Here is a 27412-nt window from a genome sequence, read left to right as displayed (position 1 = left end):
GCAGTGAGAGCAGCAGCAGAGTGGGGAGCTGCAGAAGAGTGAGAAGTGGTCTCCCAGCTGAGCAAGGAGCTGGATGCCAGGCTTGATTCTGGGAGACTGGCATCATGACCTGAGCAAAGGGCAGACGCTTAACCTACTAAGCCACCCAGGCGCCCCCACACTACTTTATTTTTTTAAAAGAAAAACTTAAGTGCCAGACCTAGTAATAAATGTTTTCTTTAAATATCTTAATAAACCTGCAAAATCCAAATAAACATCTCAATTTCTAATAATATCAGTTTCTAATAATAGTACAACTGAAAGCTTTAAAACTCCCAAATTTAAAAATTCATTTGGAAACAATTCAAATACTATCAAAGAAGGAAAAAAGAAACAGTTACCTGCCTGCGATGGCTCATTTTATGTACCAAAGGGTGCCCAGACTAACTATTATTCCTGGGTGTGTCTGTGAGGCTTTTTCCAGATGAGATTAGCATTCGAACTGGTGGACTCAGAAAAATAAGTTGCGCTCCCCAGTAAGGGTATAAATGGGACAAAATGGAGGAGGAAGAGGAATTTGGCCGCCCTTTTTACATCCCGCCCGAATGCTGAGTTGTAACATAGCCGTCTCCCTCCCTCGGAATGGTCTTTATGTCATCTGCTCTCCTGCTTCTCAGGGTCTTTCAATGTAGAGTGAGGCTGAGACAGTGAGCGACTTGCAGGACAAGCACCAAGTGAAACACAGCCCGCAACCAGAGGACAACCGTCATGCCGCGCTATATATAAGGGGCAAGCCAGCTCCAAAAACCACCAATGAGCTGCCCGAATTGCCTGCCAATATCAACCAATCAGAATAGGTCCTTCCAACCAATCAAAATAAGGCCCTTCCAACCAATCAGGAGGAAGCACTCTCCCCCCAACCCTTTTCCCTTATTAGCATTTGGAACCGTAAAGGGAATTTTTCGGTAGCTAAGCAGGGTGTTAACAGCTGTTGCTGGAAGGCACCTAAACAACTTTATGTGTTTGTGCCGTGTCTCCGTTTAGCTGGTGCTTGAGCGCCAGTGAAGCCTTTCATATCCCTGTGCCTTTTGGGCCCAGCCTGGTAGTTTCTATCGTTGTGGGGCCCAAGAACCCGTCTCTGGTGACAGGATTCCACCATCAGTTTTTCCTGGACTTCCGGTTTGCAGATGGTTGGACTTTTCAGCTTCCATCATCAAGTGAGCCAATTCCATAGAATAAATCTCTTCCTAGAAAAAACCCTGTTGGTTCTCTTTTTCTAGAGAATCTTGACAGTCATATCAAAATATGTACAAAAGAGAAAATCATTCATAGTGCAAAAAGAAAAAAAACTTCTTGCAGAATTGTGGAATATTGTTCAGTTTATATAAATCTACCAATAGATTTAAACTATAACTTTACTTGTATAAAATCTTATTAAATCTTACAGTAACCAGAAAATTTAGAAACTTTTTAGTTTTTAAGATGTCTTTGTAGATTTTGTTTATAGCAACACAAATCGAGCATACATGTGACTTGAAAATTAAGATTCAGAATAATTTATCAGTAAATTATAAGTCAACTAAAAGTAATACTGTAGGCTGGGTGAAATGTCAGTGTAATGACATCCTTAAAAATGTAAGGGCGAGGAGCACCTGGGTAGCTCAGGGGGTTAAGCCTCCTCTGACTCTTGATTTTGGCTCAGGTCTTGACCTCAGGGTCCTGAGATGGAGCCCCAGCCGCCAGCAAGCAGGGAGGGGGTGGGGGCGGCGTGTTCCGCGTCTGGTCCATAGATCCTGCCTAAAATTCTCTCCCTCCCCTTCTCTCCCTACCCCCACACAAGCCCCCTTGCACTCCCTCACTCACTCTGTCTTTAAAAAAAAAAAAAAAAAAAAAAGGTAAAAGAGGTAGGGCAGTGGTCCTCGTCATATCTCTTTAAGGTACAGGTCCAGTATCAGCAAAACTCATACTGAACACGGCAGAACATTCGGCTGCTATAAACTGAGCCAAGTGATAGCCCCAGCCCCGGCTGCTGTGTTAATTTTTGATGTGTGCTATGTTTAATGGAACAGACTGACAAGCTCTGGCATGTGGTATGCAGCCATTAATCTAGCAAATTGTAGTCTTTTAAATCCTTACCAGGAAAAAACATCGGAAGCAATTCACACTCACTTGCACCACACATTAGTTCACATTCATGGTCTTGTCCTAGGACTATCTTGGTTAAATTAATTCCCCTGCTGTCTATTACAGTATAGGCCAAAGGAATTTGGATTACCTGGACATTTCACAAAATGCTATTCTGGCCAGTTTTATTGAGGCATCTTATTAATCAACCTAGGGATTGGGGGTGGGGGGAGGGGGCAAGTACTCTAAATGCTCTGATAAGAAACAGTGTGCATTGGAAAGTGGAAGAAGACCCTGCAGTGATTGGAGGACCTGCCCCAATAATGAAGTTAGGGTACTGAGTGAGACTGGATAGGGGGTCATGCTGAGGTGTACTATCTAAGGTTAAGAACACCTTACTGAAACTTGCATCTCCTACTAAAAAAGGCACAGTGAGTGGAACCCATCTTCAGATTTTGGAGACCATGCACACATTTGGGAATCCAACCCATTGCTCAGATGACTCCAAATGCTGCCAGTAAGGGCAAGAGAGGGGGTCTGCGGCAGGCTTAGTCTATGCTACAAGCAACCCTGGCGTATAGATTACAATCCAGCAAATACTGTGTACTGAAGACCCCAGTGTTTTGGAGCAACAGTAGAAAATTATGCATCATTTGAAAAGCAGCTTCTGATTTGCTATTGGGCCTTTATAGAGACTGAGCACCTGACCAGGACAGTAAGTGACTGTGTGACCAGAGCTATTCAGCAAGAGTTGCATCCAGTAATATGTAAGTTGGGGCAGAGAAGAAAGGACTGCACAGATCCAGAGGGCACAGATAAACAACACCAACCTGTATCCCATGTGCCTGGCTCTGTTGCACCAACACCTTTCCCTCAGCTCATACCTTGGCCTAGTAGACGTTCCCTACAATCAGCTGACAGGAAGAAAAACTTGAGGTCTGGTTCATAGGTCAGATGGTTGAGTATGTTGGTGCAAGCCAAAAATCCACTTGGAAATAATTTTTTAGAATCATTTTATTGTAAAATAGAAGTGAAGACATAACAATCATATAAAACAAATGAGTAACCCAAGAAATTACCATAAGGCAAACATCACCCTAGTCAAGAAGTAGATTGTTGCCAGCAGCTCCTGAAGCTACTTCCATGTGTTCCATCCCAGTCACAACCCTTCTCACATAAATAACCACCATCTGGCTTTTATAACAGCCACTTCCTTGCTTTGTAAAAAGAGTTTTGTCACCCAAACACGGATCCCATCACACTATCAGTTAGTCTTGCCTGGTTTAAAAAAATTGTACATCTAAGTATCTCCTGCTCTATAAATTCTTCTATTCCTTCATTTCCTTACAGTTTTTCTTTTGAGGAACTTGGACTATTTGGCCTATAAAGGTTCCCACAAACTGGATTTTGCTGATTGCATATTCCTTCTTTTTTTAATTGCATATTATTTTTTTTAAGATTTTATTTATTTATTTGACAGACAGAGATCACAAGTAGGCAGAGAGGCAGGCGGAGAGAGAGGGAGGAAGCAGGCTCCCTGCCGAGCAGAGAGCCCCGATGCAGGGCTCGATCCTAGGACCATGACCTGAGCCGAAGGCAGATCCAGATCCAGATCCAGATCCAGTCTCAGATGCAGAGACTGGATCAGACTCAAGTTCAGAATTATAAGAGATTATCAGAATTATAGGTCTCTTATAATTCTGAACTCTTATCTGATCTCTTAATTTTGTGAACTTAGCAGCCATTGATGTTTGGGGCTTATAGCCTTTCATTAGAAATTGCCAAATGGTGATATGCAAATTCTATCATTTTATTTGTTGGATTACCTTTATAGTAACACACTTCTCCTCATCTATTCTTTTTTTTTTTTTAAGATTTTATTTATTTGTGAGACAGAGTGAGAGAAGGAGCAAGCAAAAGAGTACAAGCAGGGGAAGTGGCAGGTAGAGGGAGTGCAAGAAGGAGCCTCCTGCTGAGCAGAGAGCCTGATGTGGGGCTGGATCCCAGGACCCTGGGATCATGACCTGCGCCGAAGACAGACGCTTGACCAACTGAGCCACCCAGGCGCCCCTCCTCATCTACTCTTCTATCACCAAGAGGTGCAATGCACATAGGAAAAGCAGGGTAGATGTTGGGATTCTGTTCCTTTATCTATCAGTTTTCAAGATAATGAATTGTTTCTTTATCATTTCCCAAAGTTACACACACACACACACACACACACACACACACACACACAATCATTATGAACTTTGCAATTTAAATATTTTGATGGGCTTCAGCCTGTTGTAATATTTGTCATTATTGAGCTCCAGTTGTCCAAAATTTTGCAGCTATTAGGAGCCTATTAAAGCTGGTCCCTGAATCATTGACATGACTAATGGGATTAGATAGTTCTCTATCTATCTAGTAATATAGGATATTCTAGACTTGTTTTGTTCATTTCTTGCCCAACTCCTAGATCTGACCATTTCTTTAACAGCTCCAGTTTCTTTTAAAGAAAATTGTCCCAAGAATTATAGATTGTACCACAATCTAGGCACAAAAGATGCTTATTGTTACTGGGTTGATCACTGTTTATTCGTTGCATCCAGAATGAGAGTTCCAATTCCAACTCAAGCTTTTATGTAACCTCTTTTCTATATATTTTGTATCTCCCTTTTTCCATATGAGAATTCTGATTCTCAAGAATGTAGAGAATCATAAAATTAATACGTCCCATAACTATTGATTTATTTTATAAATAAATGTTTATATTTATTTTATAAATATTTTATAATATGTAAATTATAAAATATATATAAATATCTTATAATATATAAATTATAAAATATATATAATATATAAATATCATTTATTTTATAAACAAATATTCTTAGAAAGCAGTCTAAGAATAATAATACTAATATTACCACCAATATGGGTCCTGAAGACATTTTAAGAATTCACCCACTCTTCTATTCTTAAGATAATTATACTCCATTTATTTTTTCAGACCATTCCATACTACACTATCTCCCTCTTACCCAGTGGTGTGCTGGACCAGCTCATACCAGCTCAGGACAGCGAACTGTTAAATATTCAGGAAATTTGCAAGCTGGTTTTTAAACATGTACATTATCAAAACTAAATTATATAAACTTAACCACTACGTGTATTAAAAGTAAAGGTAGGAAATACTCAAACCGCTGATGTTCCTAATCATTTTGCTACATGCTATGACTTGCTATGCTTTTCATATTATTTACATCTGTTCTATCTTCATAGATACACTATAGAAACACTATATTACTATGTAATGGTGACCACTGCACAAGGTTTCTCAACTCCACATTCAGTGACATTACATTGGTATCCTGAAATCAACCAGAGTGGGAATATTCACACCCAGAAATTGGTAAATGAAACAAATTAGGACTTGATTTGTTGTTTTTTATGATTGTCTAGACTTTTAAAGTGATACAGAGAATATTAATAATGCAATTAAACTTAGAAGGATATTGTGCCTGTAGCCATTTTGAATAGCACCCCAAAAATGAGGAAATATTTGAAAACTATTACCTAGTTCATCAAAGAGGTCACTTGCATCATTGACAAATGAGTGAACTTCTCTTACATGTCTTCATTGTTTCACATTTGTCTCACACATTAACAGAAACAAAAATAGCAACCTTCATTCATGTTAAAAAGGAATCTTATTCAGGGCGCCTGGGTAGCTCAGTGGATGGAGTGTTCAACTCTTGATTTCATGGTCAAGACTTGATTTCATGATTTCAGGTCATTTTCTCAAGGTTGTGGGATTGGCCCTCATTGGGATCCCCAATCTGTGGGGGGTCTGCTTGAGATTCTCTGTGTCCCTCTCCCTTTACCCCCTCCCCCCACTCGTGTGCACTCTCTAAATAAATAAATAAATATCTTAGAAAGACTTTAATTCATCAATGACACGAGTGACTTCTTTGCAGAATCAGATAGGAATCATGCATTTATTCAAGTCTGATTTTTGTGACACAATTGTTGGTGATATAATTTTAAAAAATTGGTAGTGGACTTTGTAAAAAATAGAATATTACAATGAAGTTATAGGTATAAACTGAAAAATGAGGCATTTTAATTTGAAATTTATGTTAACCGTATATTGAATCCTTACCAGTCCTTATTTTGATTGTCTCTCTAGTCATTTTTATTGTGTAACGCTCATTCTCTTGTAGATTCCTTAGGTAGGGTTCACTGGAATAATGTTCCCTGGGTTCTTGTTTTTTGACAGTTCTTGCTTTTTATCTCTGAAGTCAGTTTTACGGAATATAAAATCCTTGGCTCACACTTTATTTCCTTAAATATATTCAATGTGCTAATCCATTTTTCTGGGATAAAGCACTCTGTTGAAAAATCCAGTGGTAACCTAATTTTCTTTTCCTTATAAGTCACATGTTCTTTTTTCCTAGATATTCCCCCAGTTTGTTCCTTTTCCTTTTCATTCAGTAATCTTACTAGAATATGTCCTTCTAATTTAGTATACTCAATTATGCTTTCAGTGTGAAATTCAAATCTTTTTTATTTCAGGAAAGTTTTCTTATGAGAGTATTTAGTATTTGTTCTGTTCTTTTACTTTGGCTTGCTTCTTTAAGGGTGCCATAATCCAGTTAACCAATCTTCTTTTTCCATACTCAGTATTTATTGCCTCCTCTTCTTGAATCCCTTCAATCTCATACTTCATTGATTTTTTTGTTTTTGTTTTTAAATTTTGCTCTTTTCACCTTTTGTTTCTTTTAAGGCAATATGTAATGGGTTTATTCACTTTTTTTTTAAATTGTTTTTAAAGATTTTATATATTTATTTGAGAGAGAGAGAGCATGAAAGGGGAGAGGTGAGAGGGAGAAGCAGACTCCCCACCGAGCAGTGAGCCCTATATGGGACTTGATCCCGGGACTCCAGGATCATGACCTGAGCCAAAGGCAGTTGCTTAACCAGATGAGCCACACAGGAGCCCCAGGTTTGTTCACTCTTGTGTTCCTTCTAGTTTAGTCTTCATTTTTAAAATAACTATTTTCGGGGTGCCTGAGTGGCTCAATGGGTTAAGCCTCTGCCTTCGGCTCAGGTCATGATCTCAGGGTCCTGGGATTGAGCCCCACATTGGTCTCTCTGCTCAGCAGGGAACCTGCTTCCTTCCCCCTCTCTCTCTGCCTGCCTCTCTGCCTACTTGTGATCTCATTCTGTCAAATAAATAAATAAAATCTTTAGAAAAAAAATTTAAAAACTATTTTCTTTACTTTTTATTCTCTGCTGAGTTCTGTAACCTCATTTCTGAGTTTTTCTATTTATGAGATAGAGCAGATTCTGCTTATCTGCGCAGAATCTGTTCCACCAAACCCTACATACATTTTTCCCTATACGAACATACCTATGATAAAGTTTAATTTATAAATTAGGCACAATAAGGGATTAGTAACAATAATAATGAAATAGAACAGTTATGACAACATGCTGTAAGGAAATGTGGTATCTCTCTCAAAATATTGGACTGTACTCCCCCGTCTTATGACAATGATGTGAGATAAAATGCGCACATGATGAGATGAAGTGAGGTGAGTGGTGTCGGTGTTGTGATGCAATGTTAGGAGGCTACGGACCTTCCGATGATGTGCCAGGAGGCGGATCACCTGCTTCCCCACCGCAGGTGACTTCAAGTAACTGAAACCACGGACAGTGAAACTGTGAATAAGGGAAGACTAAAGTATTTTGTTTTTTCATGTCTTGTAACATTTTCTTAATATCTTTTAGTTATTTTGAAATAGCAGATCACAGGGGTTTTTTTTTTTGTTGTTTTTAAGTATGGAATGCTTCACGAATGTGCATGTCAGCCTCATGCAGGAGCCATGCTGATTTTCTTTGTATGTCATTCCAGTTGTGGTATATCTGATGCTCAGCCTCACTTAGGGGAGCACAGAAGGTCACAGTTTTGATCTGCATCATGGGTATGTCTTTCTAGCATAGAAACAAGTTATTCTACTTCTTTTTCTCTTTTTATTATAATAATTTTGCATGGGATTTGACCTTCATACTTGTTATTTTTATATAAAAATGGTTTTCCTGGACATCTACACTAAGCAAGGCATAGGAAACCTTCTCTAACATCACAGAGTTCCCTCTTTAGTTTTCTTTTTTTGTATGGGGCTCAATAATAGAGTGGTTTGTTTTCTGAGCTTTTCCTGGTTCTATTGCAAAACCCCACTTCAGTCTGAACCTTCCCTTTTCTTCATTTCTGCTGTCTCTATCCTTCTCAATTTTAAATCCAGTTCTTCTTTAGAAGCATTGTGACTATTCTTGGCCTTTTGTTCTTCCATTACCAAACAAGTTTGTCAGTTTCCTTGAAAAACCCTGTTAGAATTTATTTTCTATATTTCATTTAATTATTTAAAAGTCATGTATCTCTCAGGGCACCTGGCTGGCTCACTTGGTGGATCATGCAACTCTTGATCATGGTGTCCTCAGTTCAAGCCCCACATTGGGTGTAGAGCCTACTTGAAAAAAAAAAAAAAAGCAACAGAAATTATACATATTTTTCATACATTGTAAAGGTAAATACTGCTTCAAGATGCTTTTGTTTTAGATGTATGGATGGTGTATGTGTGTATATATACAATGAATGTAATAGGATATGTTCTCTGTCAAAAAGTATGACAGCCACTGCCCAGAAAGCTACTTCAGCACTGATTCCCCCTTGGGCTTCCTCTTTTCCGTTTGGTGTTCATTTTCTTATTGACTAAACTAGACTGTTTTAAAACCACAAGCTTTCATTTCTGGGCTCCATACAGATCTGTAGGGGAGAACTGCTGATAGTGGTGATGGAGTTTGAAAGGGGCCGAGAGAAAAAAATGCAGGGAGTTTCCTTAAATCTCCCTTAAATCTCATCCCATCATGGGACCATTTCTTACACATCTGCTCATTTACTCAGCTGGAAACTGCCACTGAGTTTTTTAAATAGCCTTCTCATCCCTTGCCAGACAGTGTAGGGGTTTGTAAAATTATACAATAAGTCAGAGAAAATAAAGAAATACTAGAAATGTCTTCACTCTTAGGAAGTCAGTTTGAAGACAAATAGTCTTTATTTGACAGCCACCAAGGTGTTGGAATTCTTAACAGCTAAACCTCAAAGCGCCCTCTGCTGGCATCCAGTATTCACTACCACTAGTCAACAATTAACAAAATAATGCAGACCCCATTGGTATATAGTTTTAAGATGGTGATCACTCATAGGGGGTTATATTTATATTTACTGTTATGTTCTCCAACTAACCAAATAGAACTCAAGCACCAAGGTTAAAACACCTCAAAATTATACAAAGCCTACAGCTTTTTTTCCTGTTTTGTTTTTATTACAAATTTTCAAGGATTACAAACAAATCTGAGCACTGTTTGAAGAAGAAATGGACTATTCACTTATAATTGTTGAGAATAAATGTTATGTTAAAAATAATTGTTTTGGACATTTTTTTATGAACAGGTGTCAGTATTTCTGGGATAAATATATGCTGTGTGTCTGTGCTTCCAACTTTACATTTTTCCCTGCTCAAAACAAACTCATAACTAATCCTCTTTCAGTCTTTATGTGAAATTTCTAACTGCCTAAAAGAGATTATCATAAAGAAGAATAAGGATAAGTTCTTGGATTTATAAAGTTAAATTGACTTTTACCATGGTTAAGTTTATTACTATAGAACAGCATTAAAAATAAAGTTAAATAAAATTAAATGGAAGAATGAAATAACATCTTGAAAATTCAAATCACCCATCAGTTTCTAAACTGATAGTTATCTGTGTATTAGCATAGTTATAGAAAGATATTTAAAATATCAACATCACTTCCCTTGCTTAACAAAATTAACTATTTTGTGCATTTACACACTAATATATATAGTACCTGCTTAGCTTTTTTTCTAAAAGGATTATAGAAATCTTACAGTTCCTAATTTTCTTTTTTTTTAATTTTTTATTTATTTTTTTAAGATTTTATTTATTTATTTGACAGACAGAGATCACAAGCAGGTGGAGAGGCAGGCAGGGGGTTTGGTGGGGAAGCAGGCTCCCCGCCGAGCAGGGAGCCCGACAGGGGACTCAATCCCAGGACCCCGAGATCACGACCCGAGCTGAAGGCAGAGGCTCAACCCACTGAGCCACCCAGGCTCCCCCAGTTCCTAATTTTCAAAGCTCTGATAATCTTGTACCTACTAATACCTCACAATAACTTTGGGTATAACTCAATGTACCAGTGATATTGTTTACCCTCAAGAGAAGAAACTATGAAACAACCTAGTTTTAGATCTTTATATAAAAGATCAATAAATTGGGGCGCCTGGGTGGCCCAGTGGGTTAAAGCCTCTGCCTTCGGCTCAGGTCATGTGTCCAGGGTCCTGGAATCAAGCCCCGAATCAGGCTCTCTGCTCAGTGGGGAGCCTGCTTCCTCCCTTCTCTCTCTCTCTGCCTGCGTCTCTGCCTACTTGTGATCTGTCAAATAAATAAATAAAATCTTTTTTAAAAATCAATAAATTAATTCATTTTCCAGTATGAATTAATATTTATTAATTTGCTATTTGTGAATTTCTGTATGAAATTACTAGTTAGGCCCTTCATCATCCATAAGTCTAGAGAATCTGTTGATTATCAGTAGATCCTTGGGGGAAAACACAACCATAGAAAATTCTATTTTAAGAATATTGAAAATAAAATTGGGAAAGTGTGGGGCAAAAAGTTTACCAACAGGGCTATAAATTTAATAGGCAAATAGAAACTTTAATGCCACATCCCTTCAGAGTACTTTGATCTGTATTTAAAAGTTCTAATGTTTCCTTTTGTTTAATTGCATACTTTGTTTCTATAGTAACTCTAAAGCATATAATCCGTTGCAATGTTCCTAAGCCTTTTACATGGTGACTTCTTTTCAGCTGGTAAACAGTAATAACAATATAATCCTAGTTTAGAACTTCATCTTCTTCCTGAAGATCCCTTAATTAGTACGCAATAGAATTAAATGCAACTGCAGTCTCTCTATATGAATTTGAATAATTAGAAGAAAAAAATACAAATTCTAAACCAAGTCCCTTAGTTTTCTAGGAATTTACTGCCACCTTCAGGTTTTAATCAAAATGCATTAGTACTATAGCTTTTACATTTCTAGGAGAGAGACCCTGGTTAATGCAGTAGAAATATTAACATGATTTTCTGGTTTTGAAGGCAAAGTGCTCTCTAACTTAGATTGCAGTACAAATGTCTTTCATGAAATGTGCTTTCATTTTGTCTTGTCTTTTATGATTCTGCTATAACGTGTAATTGAAAATCAAAGCCTACAGTTTGTTTTATCAGTCATTATAACTATAATTATACACTGTGAGCTCCTAGAAGACTGTCCAAAATACATGTAAGGATCTTTAGGTTAAATCCAATGAAAAACCCTTCAACAAAAAAACTGTTTTCAGTGTTCCATGTATTGATGCCCTCCAGCCAAAGACCACCCTGAACCTACCTATAGTTAAACAAGCTGGGTCTCGTGCTCCTTGCAGTGAGGGAACATACACCACACGGGACTGTGGGTATCTGAGAAAGAAGGTATTTTAAAAAGGACTTACAGGATTGTAGTGTATTAGGAGATTTTTTTGGTAGGGCTTGAAAAAGTGTCAGGAAGCAGGGGCAATTCCAACTGGGCATCTTGATTAATTTTATTTATAAGACAGGAGGAATGAAAAGAGGCCAAAATGTAATTTGGTAAAGAAACAGCAGTCAGTCATATTAGCAATAGGGGGAGGTTTCCTATTTTTGTTGTCTGCAGACTGACCTTGTTTCTATCTAGACTTAGACAAGCTTGTGAGGGGGAGAAGGTCTTGGGGGGTTTTTTTTGTCTCGGTTCATCCCAGTCAGAGTGGCCTTGTTTAACGTTGGTGCTTTATAAGGCTGTTTAAGTTCAACAAGAGAACTCCAAGGCCTACCAGTGAGTGCCAGCAGTTCCTAGTTTTCTCTTTCTCACATATACATTTGCAACTCTATCAATATCCTTATTTTTTGCTCCTTGAATTTGTGGTGAGTGTACAAAAGTTTATTATAATTTTTGAGATGAAAATCAACAGAATATGAAGCCCTGGCATTTGTGATAAATATTGCAAGAGTCAGAAACCTAGCTAAAAAAAAAAAAAATAGCAAGAGGGGAATTTATTAGAAGACTCATGTGACATGAGAAAGATCGTGGTACAGATGGAACGTGAGTCACCTGGAAGCAGGAAGTCAAACACCAGGAGACTACCTGTCTGACCTCCGTCTGTTCAGCAACCTGTGTTGTCTTTCTACACAGGGCAGGAAAATTAATTGCCTGTAATTCTCAAACTTTGTTGTCTTCCCAGTTTCAATAGGAGAGGGAGACGATTTCTATTTCCACAGTCACAGCTTGAAAGATCCCAGCAAAGAGTTCTAATCGGGGCAGCCCGAGTTACATGCCCACCTTGTCTAAACAACTATAACCAAGATTGGGAGACTGTGAGAGAAATGTGTGCTCTAGTTGGAGCCACATCGTTGGGGGAAAAGCCCTTCTTGGAAAAAATGGAACTGCAGTGCCCTGCAGACCAAAGAATTGAGGTCCAGCAGGGAGTAAAATAATAATGATGATAATAATAATAATAAATTCTGGGTTTTAGAAATATAACATTTGCTATAAAGAAAAAGGGTAAGAAGCAAGAAGACCAATTACGGCATCACAAGCATCCCCATAAAATATACTAAAGGCTTGAGTTGGGGCAGCATCTGGGTCATAGGACAAAAGAGGGTGATTTCAGAAAATGTTTCAGAGTTAAAATCTATAGGACTTGATAATTAGATATAAGGAGTTGAAATATGTTAATGGCCCTTACCTAGGATTTATCGTATTCTAAGCACATGGTATGTATTAATTCATTGAAACCTCACAACCTATGGAACATTTAAAATTATTTTCATTTTCAGATGAGGACATTTGGAGGCACATGAAGGTTAAGAAATTGCCCACGGTCACACAGCTGGTAAGTTGCAGAGTTCACACACACTTAGTCTTGCTCTGAAGCCCATGAGTTTCATTGGCTGCCACCGCCTGCCCAAGGCCTGAATTAGGGGGGACAGCAGCATGAATCAAGGGTGGGAACAGAGGAGGAATACAATTGGGGTTGGCGGAGGGATGTGAAGAGGTAGTATTTCATTTGTATGTGTGAAGTTCAAAAAGTGTGACCAGCAGCTGGAGATGCCCCACGGGTAACGTGCAATATACACTATGGATGAGAGCAGAGATTTAGGTTTGGGATTGTCAGAAGACACATGGTAGCCGAAGCCGATGAAGTGAGGCAAAACTCCGCAAAAGGCTTGAATGAGGGTCATCATGCAGCCTAAAGAAAACATAAATAAACAAACAGAGACGGTGGAAGAAAAAATTAATTATCACCAGAATCAGTGTTTCTGGTGTAAGGAGAAATAGGCACCCTTGTATACTGGGTGTATTTACACTGGGAGTGTAAATTGGTACAATTTATTTGCAGGGAAATTTGGCAATATCTAAAAAAATATAAAAATCCCTTACCACTTGACCAAGCAATTGCGCTTGAAAAATATACTCTTTCCCAAGGTCAGAATGTTATGTTCAAGAGTATTCGCTTCAGTAGTGTTTGATAAGAAAAAAGGAGAGGAAATATCTAAATGCTCATCAGTTCCATACCATGGAATTCCACGTGGTTATTCCATAAAATGAATACCATGCAGTCATTAAAAAGAATGAGGTAGATCTCTGGGGGCTGGTAGGAAATGATCACCAAGACATATTCTATTTAAAAAGGATTGTGGCATCTGCGCGGTTGAGTCAGTTGAGCGTCCAACTCTTGGTTTGGGCTCAGGGGCGAGAGATTGAGCCCTGGGTCAGGCTCTGTGCTCAGCGCAGAGTCTTGCTTGTCTTTCTCTCTCTCTCTCAAATAAGTAAATGAAAAAAAATTTTTTTTAAATAAAATTTAAAAATTGAAAAGAAAACGAGAAGTGCAGCAGAATACACATCCTATTCCTTTAGTGTAAGTGATAGGTCCCGCTATGCCGTATTTTATTTACCTGCAGAAAAACAACCAGTATAGGGCTAGAATCTTACAGAATCTTTTGAAGCTCAAAATGGAGGTAGAAAAAGAGCAAGTCGGAAAACCAGTTGAATACAGGAGGCATCTTGCAGGCAGAGTGACCAGAGCGCAGCCTCTCCTCCTGGGGTCTCCTCCTGCCTTGGCATCATGCTCAGAGAGGGGGCTTGCACTGTGACTGGTGCTGAGAACTCCCTTGAGCAGCTGCACCTGGGAGGAGGGAGAGGCGAGCTCTAAAGAAAGGGAAGGTGGGTGAGTGAGCTCCCCCTCCTATATGCTGGAGGACCCCCAACAGAACCCTTGGGCATAAGAGGGTGCAGCTCAAACTGGTGTAGGAAAGACCCAAACCAAGTTGGCCCTTGTGTTGTGGGACACCGTTATTATATATACACATACGTAATTATAAAATATAAGTTAACTCCATGGGGTATAAGCTTCAAATCAAAAATTGCTGTAGTCGGGGCGCCTGGGTGGCTCAGTGGGTTGGGCCTCTGCCTTCAGCTCAGGTCATGATCTCAGGGTCCTGGGATCGAGCCCCGCATTGGGCTCTGTGCTCAGCGGGGAGTCTGCTTCCCTTCCTCTCTCTCTGCCTGCCTCTCTGCCTATGTGTGATCTCTGTCTGTCAAATAAATAAATAAAAATCTTTTTTTAAAAAATTGCCGTAGTCAATAAGTAATTTTAACAGTTCCTAAAGTCTTTTTTTAAATCAGTTTTCCTTAATAAGTGCAGTTTCCTTAGATGTACTTAAGCATAATATACTGAAATCATAAATTTATCTTCAAACAAGCAAAAGCACCTTACTGTTTTTGCCATTAACAATGGCATTTTTGGGGCACCTGGGTGGCTCAGTGGGTTAAGCCTCTGCCTTCACCTCGGGTCATGATCTCAGGGTCCTGGGATTGAGCCCCTCGTCGGGCTTTCTGCTCTGCAGGGAGCCTGCTTCCTCCTCTCTCTCTGCCTGCCTCTCTGCCTACTTGTGATCTCTGTCAGATAAATAAAGAAAAAAATCTTTAAAAAAAAAAAAACAACAACAATGGCATTTTTGAATTATTTCAATAATAAGTGAAATAGGGTATTTCTTTTCCTATCCCTCTAATAGCAGATATCATTTAGCCTCTGCTCAAGGATTTGGTTTTCTAAGCAGTTTAACATAAACTGTTATCTTTCTGGGAGAGATGGAAAGCTACCATGTGGCCTGCTTCTGGACTAGAATTATGAAAATTCTGTCCTCAAAAGAAAGCAACAGCGTGCTGGCAAGGTCACCCACCTCAAAACTCTATCAGACACAGGAAAAAAGATAAGGAGAGGCAAAGTAAACTTTAAAGACTTACTTTAAAGACTGTTACTACATAAAGTTTTCCTTTGGCCTTTAATAATAAAATGTCTTTGAAAGAGAATACATTGGCTTCAAGTTTAGGCACAAAGAAATTTGAGACTTACAGTTGCTTCCTAGTGATAAATGGATAGATGGATGGATGAATGGATGAATATAGGTGGGTGGGTGGGTGGGGAGGAAGGAAGAGAGAGATACACACACATTTTTTTCAGATAGTTTAGCAACTTGAGATAAAATCAACTCAGTTTTAGAACACTCCAAAAAAATTATGTCATAGTATTTTGCCTCATGACCAGAAATTCCTCATGAAAAGAAATTCCTCATGACCAGAAATTCCTAATATATGATAAATTTATAAAGAGTAAACACATTAGAATTCTTACATTATGTTCATTTTGTTTTGAACATGAAAATATGAAATAACAACATTCTGTTTACACATCAAATACAGTTCTTGGCACATGGCAAGCATTAAAAATTATAGTACTACCACTGGCTGCCCATGCATCAGGGCCCATTCTGGTCCAATAAACTGGCCAGAGAGGGAAAGCCTACAGCACAGAAAGAACTTAAGGGGGGAAGTGAGCAAGGCCTGCACAGCCCAGTAATGGGAGATATCTGGGTCAGCAGGGCGCCAGGAAAAAAAAAAAACGTCAAAATGAAGATGATAGCAGTGTGTCCAGCACAATGCCAGAAAGGGGATACCCTCACCAGAGAACTGATGACTCCAGTTTCACCAAAACAAGTATCCTGATCACAAGGTTGCTTTCACACAGATTTTCCTAGAAGGAGAGAATGGACTTGAGGAGTCAAGACTCCTTCTCAATTATACTTACCGATTTATATTATTAAACTGACGCTTGGCTGCCCCTTCAAACCTCTGTGAGTTGGTCAGCCTACCCTCTCCATAGCTGTCACCTTGGGGCATGTTACCAGTCTGTTAGGGCTGCGGTAACCAAATACCACAGACAAGGAGGCTTAAATGACAGAAACGTTATTTTCTCACCGTGCTGGATACTGGAAGTCCAGGATGAAGGTGTTGGCAGGTTTGGTTTCTTCTTAGGTCTCTCTTCTTGCCTGGCAGGTATTGACCTTGCCCTGTCCTCACACAGTCTGCTCTGTATGCCCATGTCTGATGTCCAAATTTCCTCCTATCAGTCAGATTGGATTAGGGTCCCCCCTAAAATGATCTCATTTTAACTAATCACCTCTCTAAATACCCAGTCTCCAAATACAGTCACATTCTGAGGTGCTGGGGGTAATGGCTTCACCATATTAATTTGGTGAAGGAGGTGGGAGGCACAGTTCAGCCCATTACAGGATATAGAAATAAAGTTCAAGTTTTTGGGCCTGTGAAGTAAAGAGCAAGACTGGGCCACAGTGACACCAATAGGGCAAACTGCCTCAGTTAATCCCATCTGACCTACCAGCCACAATTCCTATAGCTCATCCATAAAGACAGTATAAGGAATATGCATTTTTCCCTAACCCCATTATAAGCTTTCATTTAAAAAAAAATTTAGATTTTCTTATCTTTAGCAATTAAAATAGTTTATATTTCAGTTTGGCATGGGACTACATAAATCCTAACTAGTGTATTCATCCTGCATCTACTTTTTTACCTTATAAATTCATTTAAGCTCAGTTTGAGTATACTGAATTAAGATTTTCTATTTAGAATTTCACAACATATGTAGTGCATTTTTATTAAAGTATAACATATGTGCATATTTTAAAATTAAGTTTAACTTGGCCATCTTGAATACCTAAATATACCCCCAGTAGAGGTTGAACTGTGGTGTAGGGAAGCAGAAATATTTGTTCAACACTCCAATTCTCTGTACCTATTAATGTAAATTGGTTGAAATCATTCTTAGAAGTGGACAGGTTATAAAGAACTCACACACGAGTAATTCAAGACACTACAAATGACACTCAAACACATCTTTTTATTATACTAAATTTAAAAATACAAATCTTATTAAAAATGCTTATGAAACATTGTATACATAAGTACTGTCAAATACTACAGGATTATGACATTATGTACATTTGCTAAGGTTAATTAGAAACAAAACAAAGTATATAACTTTGTTGATAACGAATTTCAGAAGTCAAATATTTTAACATTTGGCAACTGTGAAGTAGTGATCTGCACAGAAAGATGTTTGCAGAGGCAAAATAGTAAGAAAACAAACGGAATAATGCAGAGATTCCTGCCCTATGTGTTAGTAAGTAGCTCTCTTCCTCATCCTCCTCAGTCTCATTAAACAAATTAAAGTGCACAAGACCACCAGGAAAACTTGATTTGGTTGTACCCTAATATATACTACAGCCAATTGTGCTGCCATATTGAGGGTTTCAATTCTTTGTACTGTTCCTGAGGTTTTTAGAAGTTAATTTTGCATGTGGCTAAGGGAAGAGAGGCCAATACTTTCTAAATTGCACCAAGTGGCCTTAAAGTGTAGAAACACCAAAGAGAAAAATACTAATTCTGGAATAGATTCAAGAATATTATCCCTGTCTACTTTGCCCTAGGAATAAAATAAGAACCTAGTTTTACCTCTGGAAAATGCTTACTAAACATCTGTTTCAGAAGGCCAGACATGAACAGCACGCACACAAAACCATCAGTTACTATGCACCACTTACACACGGCATCGTGAATGCCTTGCCCTCAAAAGGCTCACGAGAAATACGGGTAAAGCATGTTATTACTTGACACTAATTTTACTAATTAACATTAAGTACAATTTGTAAAAATAGGTCACCACCATACCATCAAGGAAGAGAAGGAAAGCTGCTAGTCTACAAAAGTGCTCCCTTTAGCTTTCAAACCCAATAGCTTCATTTTGGGTCAAACAAGATTGTAAAGAAAGGCCATCAGTTCTAAATAAGCTGATGATGCCATATATACATACTCACGTACATATGTTTAAATTTCAATTCTCATTTAACACTAATGTACCAGTACAAACCATTTATAGGAAACATTTTATCAGGCTTATTTACAAACACTATGAGTGACAAAGATATGGAAAATCAAAGAAACTGCAGACAAACATAGCCATTTAGCAACAGAGTTCACTAAAGATAAAATGGATTTCCATAATGTTTTTAAAAAACAAAGAAAAAAATTGAGTAAGAAATCCCTACTATATATACCTGTTGGTCATTGGACCTAAAAGGCAAATAAATGTAATGATCATGATTAAGTTTTTATTACGGTCTCATTGACATATCAATATGAGGTCTACTTAGAGTACTACCTACAAATACAGTCTCTCATGATTTGATGAGAATATTAAGTTATTGAATACATTTTTAACTCCCATGGCACATCACACTTGATAACACTAATAAGGTAGCTTTAGATAACACTTAAATCATGATTATGAATGTTTAATTGAATATTTTCCTTTCTGTAGCTGTGAAATGTAAAGCTTAGATTTGCTTCCATCAGGCCTCTTAAACCAAACTTCATCATGGTTAATTGTTGTAATTACAGCACTAAAAAGGGGGGGAGAAAAAGGAATGAATGAATGAATTGCAATATGCCTCTGCCACTCATTTTAGAGTACTAGCCATAAAACCAAAATAGCCAGACTGCAAGAGTAGATTCAGGTATATAATTGTCATTTACCACTAGCAGCAGGGCATGTTGTCGAAAACATCACATTCAGCAACACTTAAGAGACAATCTCCTTTCTTTCCTTAATAGAATTGGTCATATTTACTATTAGAAGTATTAAATGCACATTGTTCCTACTATATCCCCACTCCACCCCACCCCCCAAAAACAAGTGGAGCTATAAAAACCTAATCACATAGTATTACACCTCCAATTTATATCAGCTCTGGCTGTAGGAAATCTTGTCAGTGTTTTAATTTTTTTTTTTCAAATGCTTTATTTTTTCAGAGTATGCACTTAAGTTTTTATTTAAATTCTAGCTAGTCAACATATAGTGTAATACTGGTTTTAGGAGTAGAATTTAGTGATGCATCATTTACATGTAACATCCAGTGTAGGAAATCTTAGAAATACCAATGCCTAATTCCCAGTGTCAAACCATCTATGGTACTTCTATGGATTCGTTTTGACACTACTTATCTTTATGTAGAAATATTTTTAAAAATAGATTTGTGTTTAATCCTCTTATTTCATTTCTTTTTAAATCATATTTATGCTAAGTAGTCAGTAAAATGTCTTAAAAGCGGTAAGATAAAGCAAAGAATCTAGGGGTAGCACATAGAACCTAGAAATTAGCTCAGTGGGCTTCTATGAGTAAAATTACTGTACACAATGCTCCTAGTATCATAAAACTTTACAGATGAAATTAAAGTCTGAGTAAATCTACTGTATTTGGAAAGTGAGCATTCTTCCCTAAATACAAACACCGCATTTACCATTCATACCTAGAAAAAGATACTTTCTTAGTATAGAAGGCTACCATTCTGAGAGAAATAAATCCTAAACTACTGAAGGAACAAAAGCAGTGATTAGCATTAATATTTTCCAAAGGCTACAACCAGATAAAACTTTGAAGCTATCGGGGAGGCTGGCTCAGTCAGTGGAGCATGTGACTTTTGATCTCGGGGCTATGGATTTGATTGGGTGTAGAGATTGCTTAAAGAAATAAATCTTAGAAAATAAAAGAAAAACTTAGAAGACTATACAATTATAGAAAAGTTATTTAAGCTTAGACAGATTGAGTCCTTTAAAAGGTAGCTTTCAGTTTTCAAGTTATACTATAACTCTTAAGGCTCTCTTGAATTTTCCATTCCTTTCCTAGTTCCTTTCCTAGTTTAATTAATATTCTTTGTATCCAAAACACTGTAATACACCCAAAAAAGTTGATGATCAGTATATCCAGCCAAAACTTGTAACAGTCTGGTGTAAAGATCATAATATTAAAATCCTAACAATTCATCTACTGTAAGAACTAACAAATGGGACTACTTACCTGGGCTAAATAATTCCAACATTTCCTCTTGTGTTAACGCTTGTGCTCAAGAACTTACTATGTGACGTTGGTCTATAAATATTAACACTGGTGAACACACATGCTAACCAAATCATATGCCAAGAGAAAAGAAGGATCCATAGGCAACTAATGGTGCATTATGAATACACTACATTATTATTGACAATAATGTTGTAATTACTGAGCAATGCTGAAATAATCATTTTTACCTTGTAGGACATTCATCTTTTTTATCAATACATATTGTTTGTCCACGTATATACCATTCACCATCATAATATAATCTTCCTTCTTCAGATCTAGCACTGTGCAGGTGTTTCTCCAGTTTCACAGGTGCTAAAGGGATCAGTTCAAAAACTGTTATATTAATAAGACATTGTCAGAAGAACAAAACTGCAGAACATTAAGAAGTAACACCCATCCATGCATATATGTGAAAAAAAGACTAAAAATATTTCTTAGATAACAAATGTAAATCTAATAGAAATAAGAGAGTGCCTGGGGGGCCCCGTTGGTTAAGCATCTGCCTTTTAGCTCAGGTCATGATTCCAGAGTCCCAAGATCAAGTCCCACAGCAGGCTCCCTAATCAGTGGGGAGTCTGTTTCTCCCTCTGGTGCTCCCTTCCCACAAGCTCGCTCTCTCTTGCTTTCTCAAATAAAATCTCTTTTTAAAAAAAAAAAAAGAATTTAGGGGCCCCTTGGTGGCATCTGCCTTCAGCCCAGATCATGATCCTGGGGGTCCTGGGATAGAGCCCGTGTCGGGCTCCCTACTCAGCAGGAAACCTGTTTTCCCTCTCCCACTCCCCCGCTTGTATTCCCTCTCTTGCTGCCATTCTCTCTGTGAAATAAATAAAATCTTAAAAAGAGAGAGAGAATTTAATTTCTTACATTTCTTATATAATTAAGTTTTAATATAATGACAAAATGAAGTTATAGAATGTACAATATATCGTCAGTTAACTACACAAGTGCCAGAAGGGGAAGCAGGTGCATTATCAGTTACTACTGCCAATTTTAAATAGGATTTTAATATATTGTATTTCCAGAAGTAGTGTTCACTGATGAAATGTAACCACTGATGGGGGCACTGTTTAATATGTGGATAACTTAACAACCCTTATTCAACCACTCCCCACAGAGAAGATTGCTGAACTTGGATTAAGTGACTTACGCTCTGTTTTCACTCTGTGCGGACCCAGTGTAGCCATTGCCTTAATTAAAACAAGAAGAAAGGCATTGAGTTTATAGACTGAAAGCACATTTTGGGATCTATTTAATGTCTACAACACTACTGATGACCTCAGTAGCTAACAGTGAAATATAGTCTTCAGCTGCTCTAATAAATTTTACTGTCCAAGACCACAAGGAATACAAAGAACAACCATTTCACCTAGAGGTGTCATCAATACCTGAACTGATCTCTTGCAACTAAAAAGTTTCTGAAAACGGAAAAATTTAATATAAGACATAAGTCTCCACTTTCAAACAAGCACAGAAAATCCTATAATTCTTGAAAGTTCAATGACAGAATGCAAGACATACAATAGGAGTTGAAATATTCACTTTCATTCATTCAACAAATGCCCAGGACTGGGCTAAGGACAAAGCACAGAAAGATTATTTATTACTTTGGGAAACCTCAATAAATGCTTTTCTGTACTTTTGCATAAATTAGTTACATTATTGCAGGAAAAAATACAAATTGCTGATGTGTCTCTCTTAAAATATTCTTCCAGTCCACAACAGTGGATTGTATCTGTATTAGCATTAACTGCCATAGAGAGAATGTTGCAAAGTAAGGCATATTAACAATAATCATGTATTAGTGAAAATCAACAATCTTCAAAAGTAGACTATAAAAAGATAATTCATATTGCTTTTTAATCATACCTTCCTAATTGTTGTCCAGTCTTCAAGAATATCAAGATCTTGTAGCATATAAACTATATATGGACGTGAAAAAGTCAAGGTCAATTTAACTGTAACAATTTCACACTTTGGGGTGCCTGGGTGGCTCAATGGGTTAAAGCCTCTGCCTTCAGCTCAGATCGTGATCCCAGGGTCCTGGGATCGAGCCCTGCATCGGGCTCTCTGCTCAGCAGGGAGCCTGCTTCCCTTTCTTTCTCTCTCTGCCCACCTCTCTGCCTACCTGTGATCTCTGTCAAGTAAATAAATAAAATATTTTAAAAAAAAAAAAAAAAGAATTTCACACTTTGAATTTTATTTCCAAACTTCTGTTTTTCAGAGAATTGGAACAATGATTTGTGGACATAATCCTTTTGGCATGGCAAATTCTGACTTCAAGTTATTCTCCAAAAAACTTAGTATCAGGATAAATATATTCTGGTACCAGGATAAATATATTCATATATATATTATATTTTTTTTTCAGATAAATATATTCAGCTATAACCATATTCTCTTCTAGGAGATCACTGATTGTAAGATATACCACCAACCTAATCACTGTTTTGAGGTAGGGATGGGAAAAGTCAGGGAGGTAAGGGGACACCAAGATTGAAAGCACATACTACTTTAAGTTAAAGACACTCCAGTTTTGGGGTTATGGGTTATCAGTCCATTAAGATTTTGTCTGACTCTTTTGATTTTGGCTCAGGTCATGATGACAGGGTCATGGGATCAAGCCTCACACCAGGCTCCACATGAGGCATGGAGCTTGCTTAAGATTCTCTCTCTCCCTCTCCTTCTGCTGCTCCTCTCTCTCTCTCTCTCTCAAAAAACAAACAAAAACGTAAAATAAATAAATAACGACACTCCAACTTCAGAAACACTGAAAAATGTTAAAAAAAAATACATGTGAATTAATCATGCTATATTCATATCGAAGCCTTTGTGAACTACAAAGCCATAGTTTCAAAGTTGAGATCGTGACTAAATTTCTACTCCTTCCCTTCCCCTCTTAATCTAAATTATATTCTTCTGCCTCATTTTTGGAAATCATCTTTTACCTATTACAGGATCATATAAATAAAGTCAGTTATACTAATAAAAATTACAAAGATGTGCACAATGCAAAAGTGTATACCAAAGCAAAAAAAAAAAAAATTAGAAAAGGATATCTGAAACAACAACTGGCTTCTTTTTGTCAGGACTGAAAGGATCCTTCCTCTTTTTTCTTGACTGAAGCTCATCATTCCACAGTTCTGGCAAGTAAATAAAAATTAAGTATTAGCTAATCTTTGAAGATAAAAGTGGGGTGAAAAAGCTATGTATTTTCATGGCAGAAAATTTCATTATAAGCTATGTATATACACATATGACTATATAATGAGCAGCTATATATTCATAAAATTTCCTCTACCATTTTTAAGTAAAAATCAACTTGGCACTTAATGACTAGTAACTGATGAACATATGTCAGGTACTTTGTTAAATATACATTGCATGCATTGTGTCACCTAATCCTCAAAGCTATGTCTGAGGTAGGTATTCCTATTATTTCAATTTTACAAATGAGGGGACTGAATCAGAAAAGCTACAGTAATTGTCACTCATGGTCACCCAAGTAGTAGGGATTGGGGCAATGGCATTAGAATTCAGCTTATCGGACTCCACTGTGCCTATTCTACACCAGAGAAATACAATTTATAAGAGATAAAATAATATACATGCGAGACCTGTAGGATAACCCAGTATATCTTCCACCCAATGTAGAAAGCCTTCCACCCAATGAAGAATGTAGAAATACCCCTGAAAAAGCAATTTCAATCTTGGACTTATCTAATTATTAATAAGTTTTTCCTTCTAAAACAAAAATCTACTCCCTGTAATTTCTAATTTGTGTGATACCAAAAAGAAAAGGTTTTTATTCCTTCTTCTACCTGATCTTTTAACACTTAGACTTTAAAGACTTACTGGAGTTGTCTTCTAACACTATTCTTATATTATACAATATATTACATATATATTATAAAATATTCTTATTCTTATAGTGTACTATTCTTACTCCTGTAGTTGCTGTCAACTTCTCTTTTGTCCCTTTTCATGTGCTCCATTTTCTATGTCCTTCTGAAATATGAATTCAAATCAAAGCAACAATCACAAGCCTATCAAATTCTTTAAACATTTTCCCCTTTCTCCTCTCATTAGGACACTTCATTTACAAAACATTTATTTTAGGGGACTAGGATATTATGAGACACTACAGTAAACCACAGGTTCCGTGTCACTTAAGGTAAAGCATCACCATCATGTCATTCCCATTACCTGAGGTAATATCAATGCTGTGCCTATCCTCTTCAAGCCTTCTTATCTTCTCCTCCAATTCACTCTGGACTGTATCATATAACAAAAGCTTTTCACTCTGAAAAAAATATATATTATGCATAAGTAGAAATAAAATATCAATCTTAACTATGAGTATGAAATAACTTGCTCTTAAAATACTTTAACATATGATACTTTTGTTTGCTAACTTAATTTAAAATTTTTTACAATAAAATGCCAAAAACATGAAAGAAATAAAACTAGAAAATACAGAATGTAAGTATAGATTTAAATACATGCAATTAAGTTGTTTAAGAACATCTAAATTTATATGTGATATGGGAGTAAAAGTTTACTTTACATAAATTCATAGTAACCTCCAATCCCCTTTTAAATATATGCAGGTCTTACTTGTCAGTATAATAGAGAACCTGTCCTATAAAATGTATCATTATAAAATGGGTCATGTTTTCTTATCACAACAGTAATTGGGCCTGTATTCCTCAATAATATCTCAATATCACACAAAATAGACTACTGTATCACAAAAAGAAAGATTCAAGTATGAATTCTATAATTTTAAATCTAATGATAGTCAAAATCATAAAGCTATAGACTATATCCACATCTCATAACAAAACTGTAGAATAATTGAGGGACTTCCTAAAAGAGACGATTTACTACTGGCAACTAAGACTAGAATCCAGGTCTACTAATTCTAGCCCCTTGTTCTTTTAATTAGAAAACATTATAATCCCATATTTTCAAAGGGATAAAATGTACATAAGTGTAATATACAGATTCATTATATAAAAAACTTATGAGAGATTCCCACCCCACCCACATAACTCTAGTAAGGATAGGCTACTCATATATATAGTTAGATAGGATCGTTGTCTTCTCACAGAGACTACTGGAATACAGTTAGGTAGGATTTCTTGTGGAAGGCACACACCACACCCATTTGGCAGCACTCCCAGTATGAATCATGAAATCCTCTCTTTCAGGTTTGAAATTTAGAGTCTATACATGCTTGAAGGTTCTCCTGAGTGGTAGAGAGAAGGTGGCTTTTGTAGATTTGAGGCAAGCCAGGAACTCAAGAAAATAAAGCTGAAGACTAAAACTCGATCTCATATGAAAAATCATCTCCTTGCATGCTACCCTCTATGCTTATTTCTTTTTACTTGTTCTCCTACCTTTGGTAAAGGCTTATGAAATATTCCAGCCTTATCTACATTGTGCTATAAGCACTGGGAAATGTTATATATCAGAGGAAAAGGGAGAGCAGACCCCAGCCATGGTCACGATAGTGTGACAACTATAAACAGATCAGATTCTCAGATTCTCCAGCCAAAGATGACTCCTAATACATAGTGGAAGTGATAAACATTTTGTTTTCAAGAATATGAAAATTTAACTGGTACAGTCTCATTTCTATTGATAAAATTATCCTAGGTCAAGCAAAAATTCTAAAATAAGTCCCCTAATAATTCTTTATACTTAAAAAAAAAATGACCCTGAAATATCTGAAGGTTTGAAGACATCTCTAAAGATATTAGAAGTATAAAGTGTACAGACAGAAGTTCTTTGAATCTATTCTCTCTCTTATTTCTTTGTCCTTCTCTCTCTCATCCTCAATCCCATAAGATCCTCAAAAACCTTTCCTGAGTAGGAAAGAAAGTCATTAACACAACAGCTAGAGGACACCTAGAAACGAAAGGGGCATCCAAACTCCCTTGCTTAGGTGCCTGTAGAGGCTTCTTTGTTCAACAAGTAATTTAGCTTTTTAAAGTACTTATTATACTTATATATTTGTCTTCACAGGCTTGCCAGCCCTGTGAGTGAGTCACCTTGGAAGAAGATCCTCCAGCTCCCAGTCAAGCCTTTAGATAACTGCTTCGCTGGCTGACTTCTTTATTGCAACTTTATGTGACTCCCTGAACCAGAACCAAATTCCTGCTACAGAGACTGCAAAGTAATAGATTTCATTGTTGTTTTAAGTCACTACATTTTAGAGTAATTTATTACAAAGCAATGGATAACCAAGACAAGAGGCCTCAAAAAACCTATCTTTATACACCTTTTCCTAAGAAGCTATTCTACCCAACTAAAAATGAGAACAAAATCTGGCAAGAAAGACATAAAAGGAACTTCTAGGGTGACGGTGAAAAGACACCCCATGAAGACAGAGATGCAGCTGGCCTAGAAAGCATCTGAAGGAGGGCACAGGGTGGAGCAGGACAGGGGATCCTAGGGGTATGGGGGATGCTCCTTGGGGACTAGCTGATGCATTTGATCACATGGAAAACAGCATGAGGGGGCTTTCATAAATCTGCTAGAGTCTCTGAAAAGAAATGACAAAACTAAAAATAAATGAAGCAATTATTAATTCTAAAGCTACAAATAGAGTTGTACAAAGAAAGGAAGTTTCAGCCTTGTTTAACTCCTGGCTCAGTAAATAATATTTGTAACTACAACAAAAACAAAAATTGAGTCATTACAGTATTAGAAAAATGGGATGAGGGAAACTATTATGGAGTCTTCAGCTTTCATAATAGAAAACCAATAGATAATATCTAAAACTGATATTATTGGGGCACCTGGGGGCTCAGTGGGTTAAGCCTCTGCCTTCAGCTCAAGTC

General features: G+C 37.3%; 1 protein-coding gene, 1 long non-coding RNA gene and 1 pseudogene across 3 annotated transcripts in view; 1 reads left to right on the top strand and 2 right to left on the bottom strand.

Moving 5' to 3' along the window:
• The first annotated feature begins 896 nt into the window (after positions 1-896).
• LOC116591283 lies at positions 897-27412 on the top strand. The gene is made up of 3 exons (XR_004285929.1): positions 897-1196; positions 13084-13139; positions 26595-27412. It is a non-coding gene; the product is annotated as an uncharacterized LOC116591283 (long non-coding RNA).
• LOC116592165 lies at positions 7927-8027 on the bottom strand (annotated as a pseudogene).
• The window catches only part of BRMS1L (BRMS1 like transcriptional repressor), a 31853-nt gene continuing 21928 nt past the window's right edge, over positions 17488-27412 (bottom strand). Inside the window, exons 5-10 of one of the 2 annotated variants that reach the window (XM_032344054.1) lie at positions 24771-24867; positions 23624-23707; positions 22434-22498; positions 21715-21754; positions 20753-20900; positions 17488-19068 (exon numbers count right to left, since the gene is read on the bottom strand). In XM_032344054.1, the coding sequence (XP_032199945.1) occupies positions 18951-19068; positions 20753-20900; positions 21715-21754; positions 22434-22498; positions 23624-23707; positions 24771-24867 (552 nt within the window). In that variant the 3' untranslated portion in view covers positions 17488-18950. The remainder of the gene's footprint in view (positions 19069-20752; positions 20901-21714; positions 21755-22433; positions 22499-23623; positions 23708-24770; positions 24868-27412) is intronic. The other variant, XM_032344055.1, reaches the window with a different exon arrangement.

The sequence above is a fragment of the Mustela erminea genome, chromosome 5 (assembly GCF_009829155.1).
Source record: "Mustela erminea isolate mMusErm1 chromosome 5, mMusErm1.Pri, whole genome shotgun sequence".
Classification (NCBI taxonomy): Eukaryota; Metazoa; Chordata; class Mammalia; order Carnivora; family Mustelidae; genus Mustela; species Mustela erminea.
Note: the sequence above shows the minus strand (reverse complement) of the source record. Positions and strands in the feature narration are given on the sequence as shown.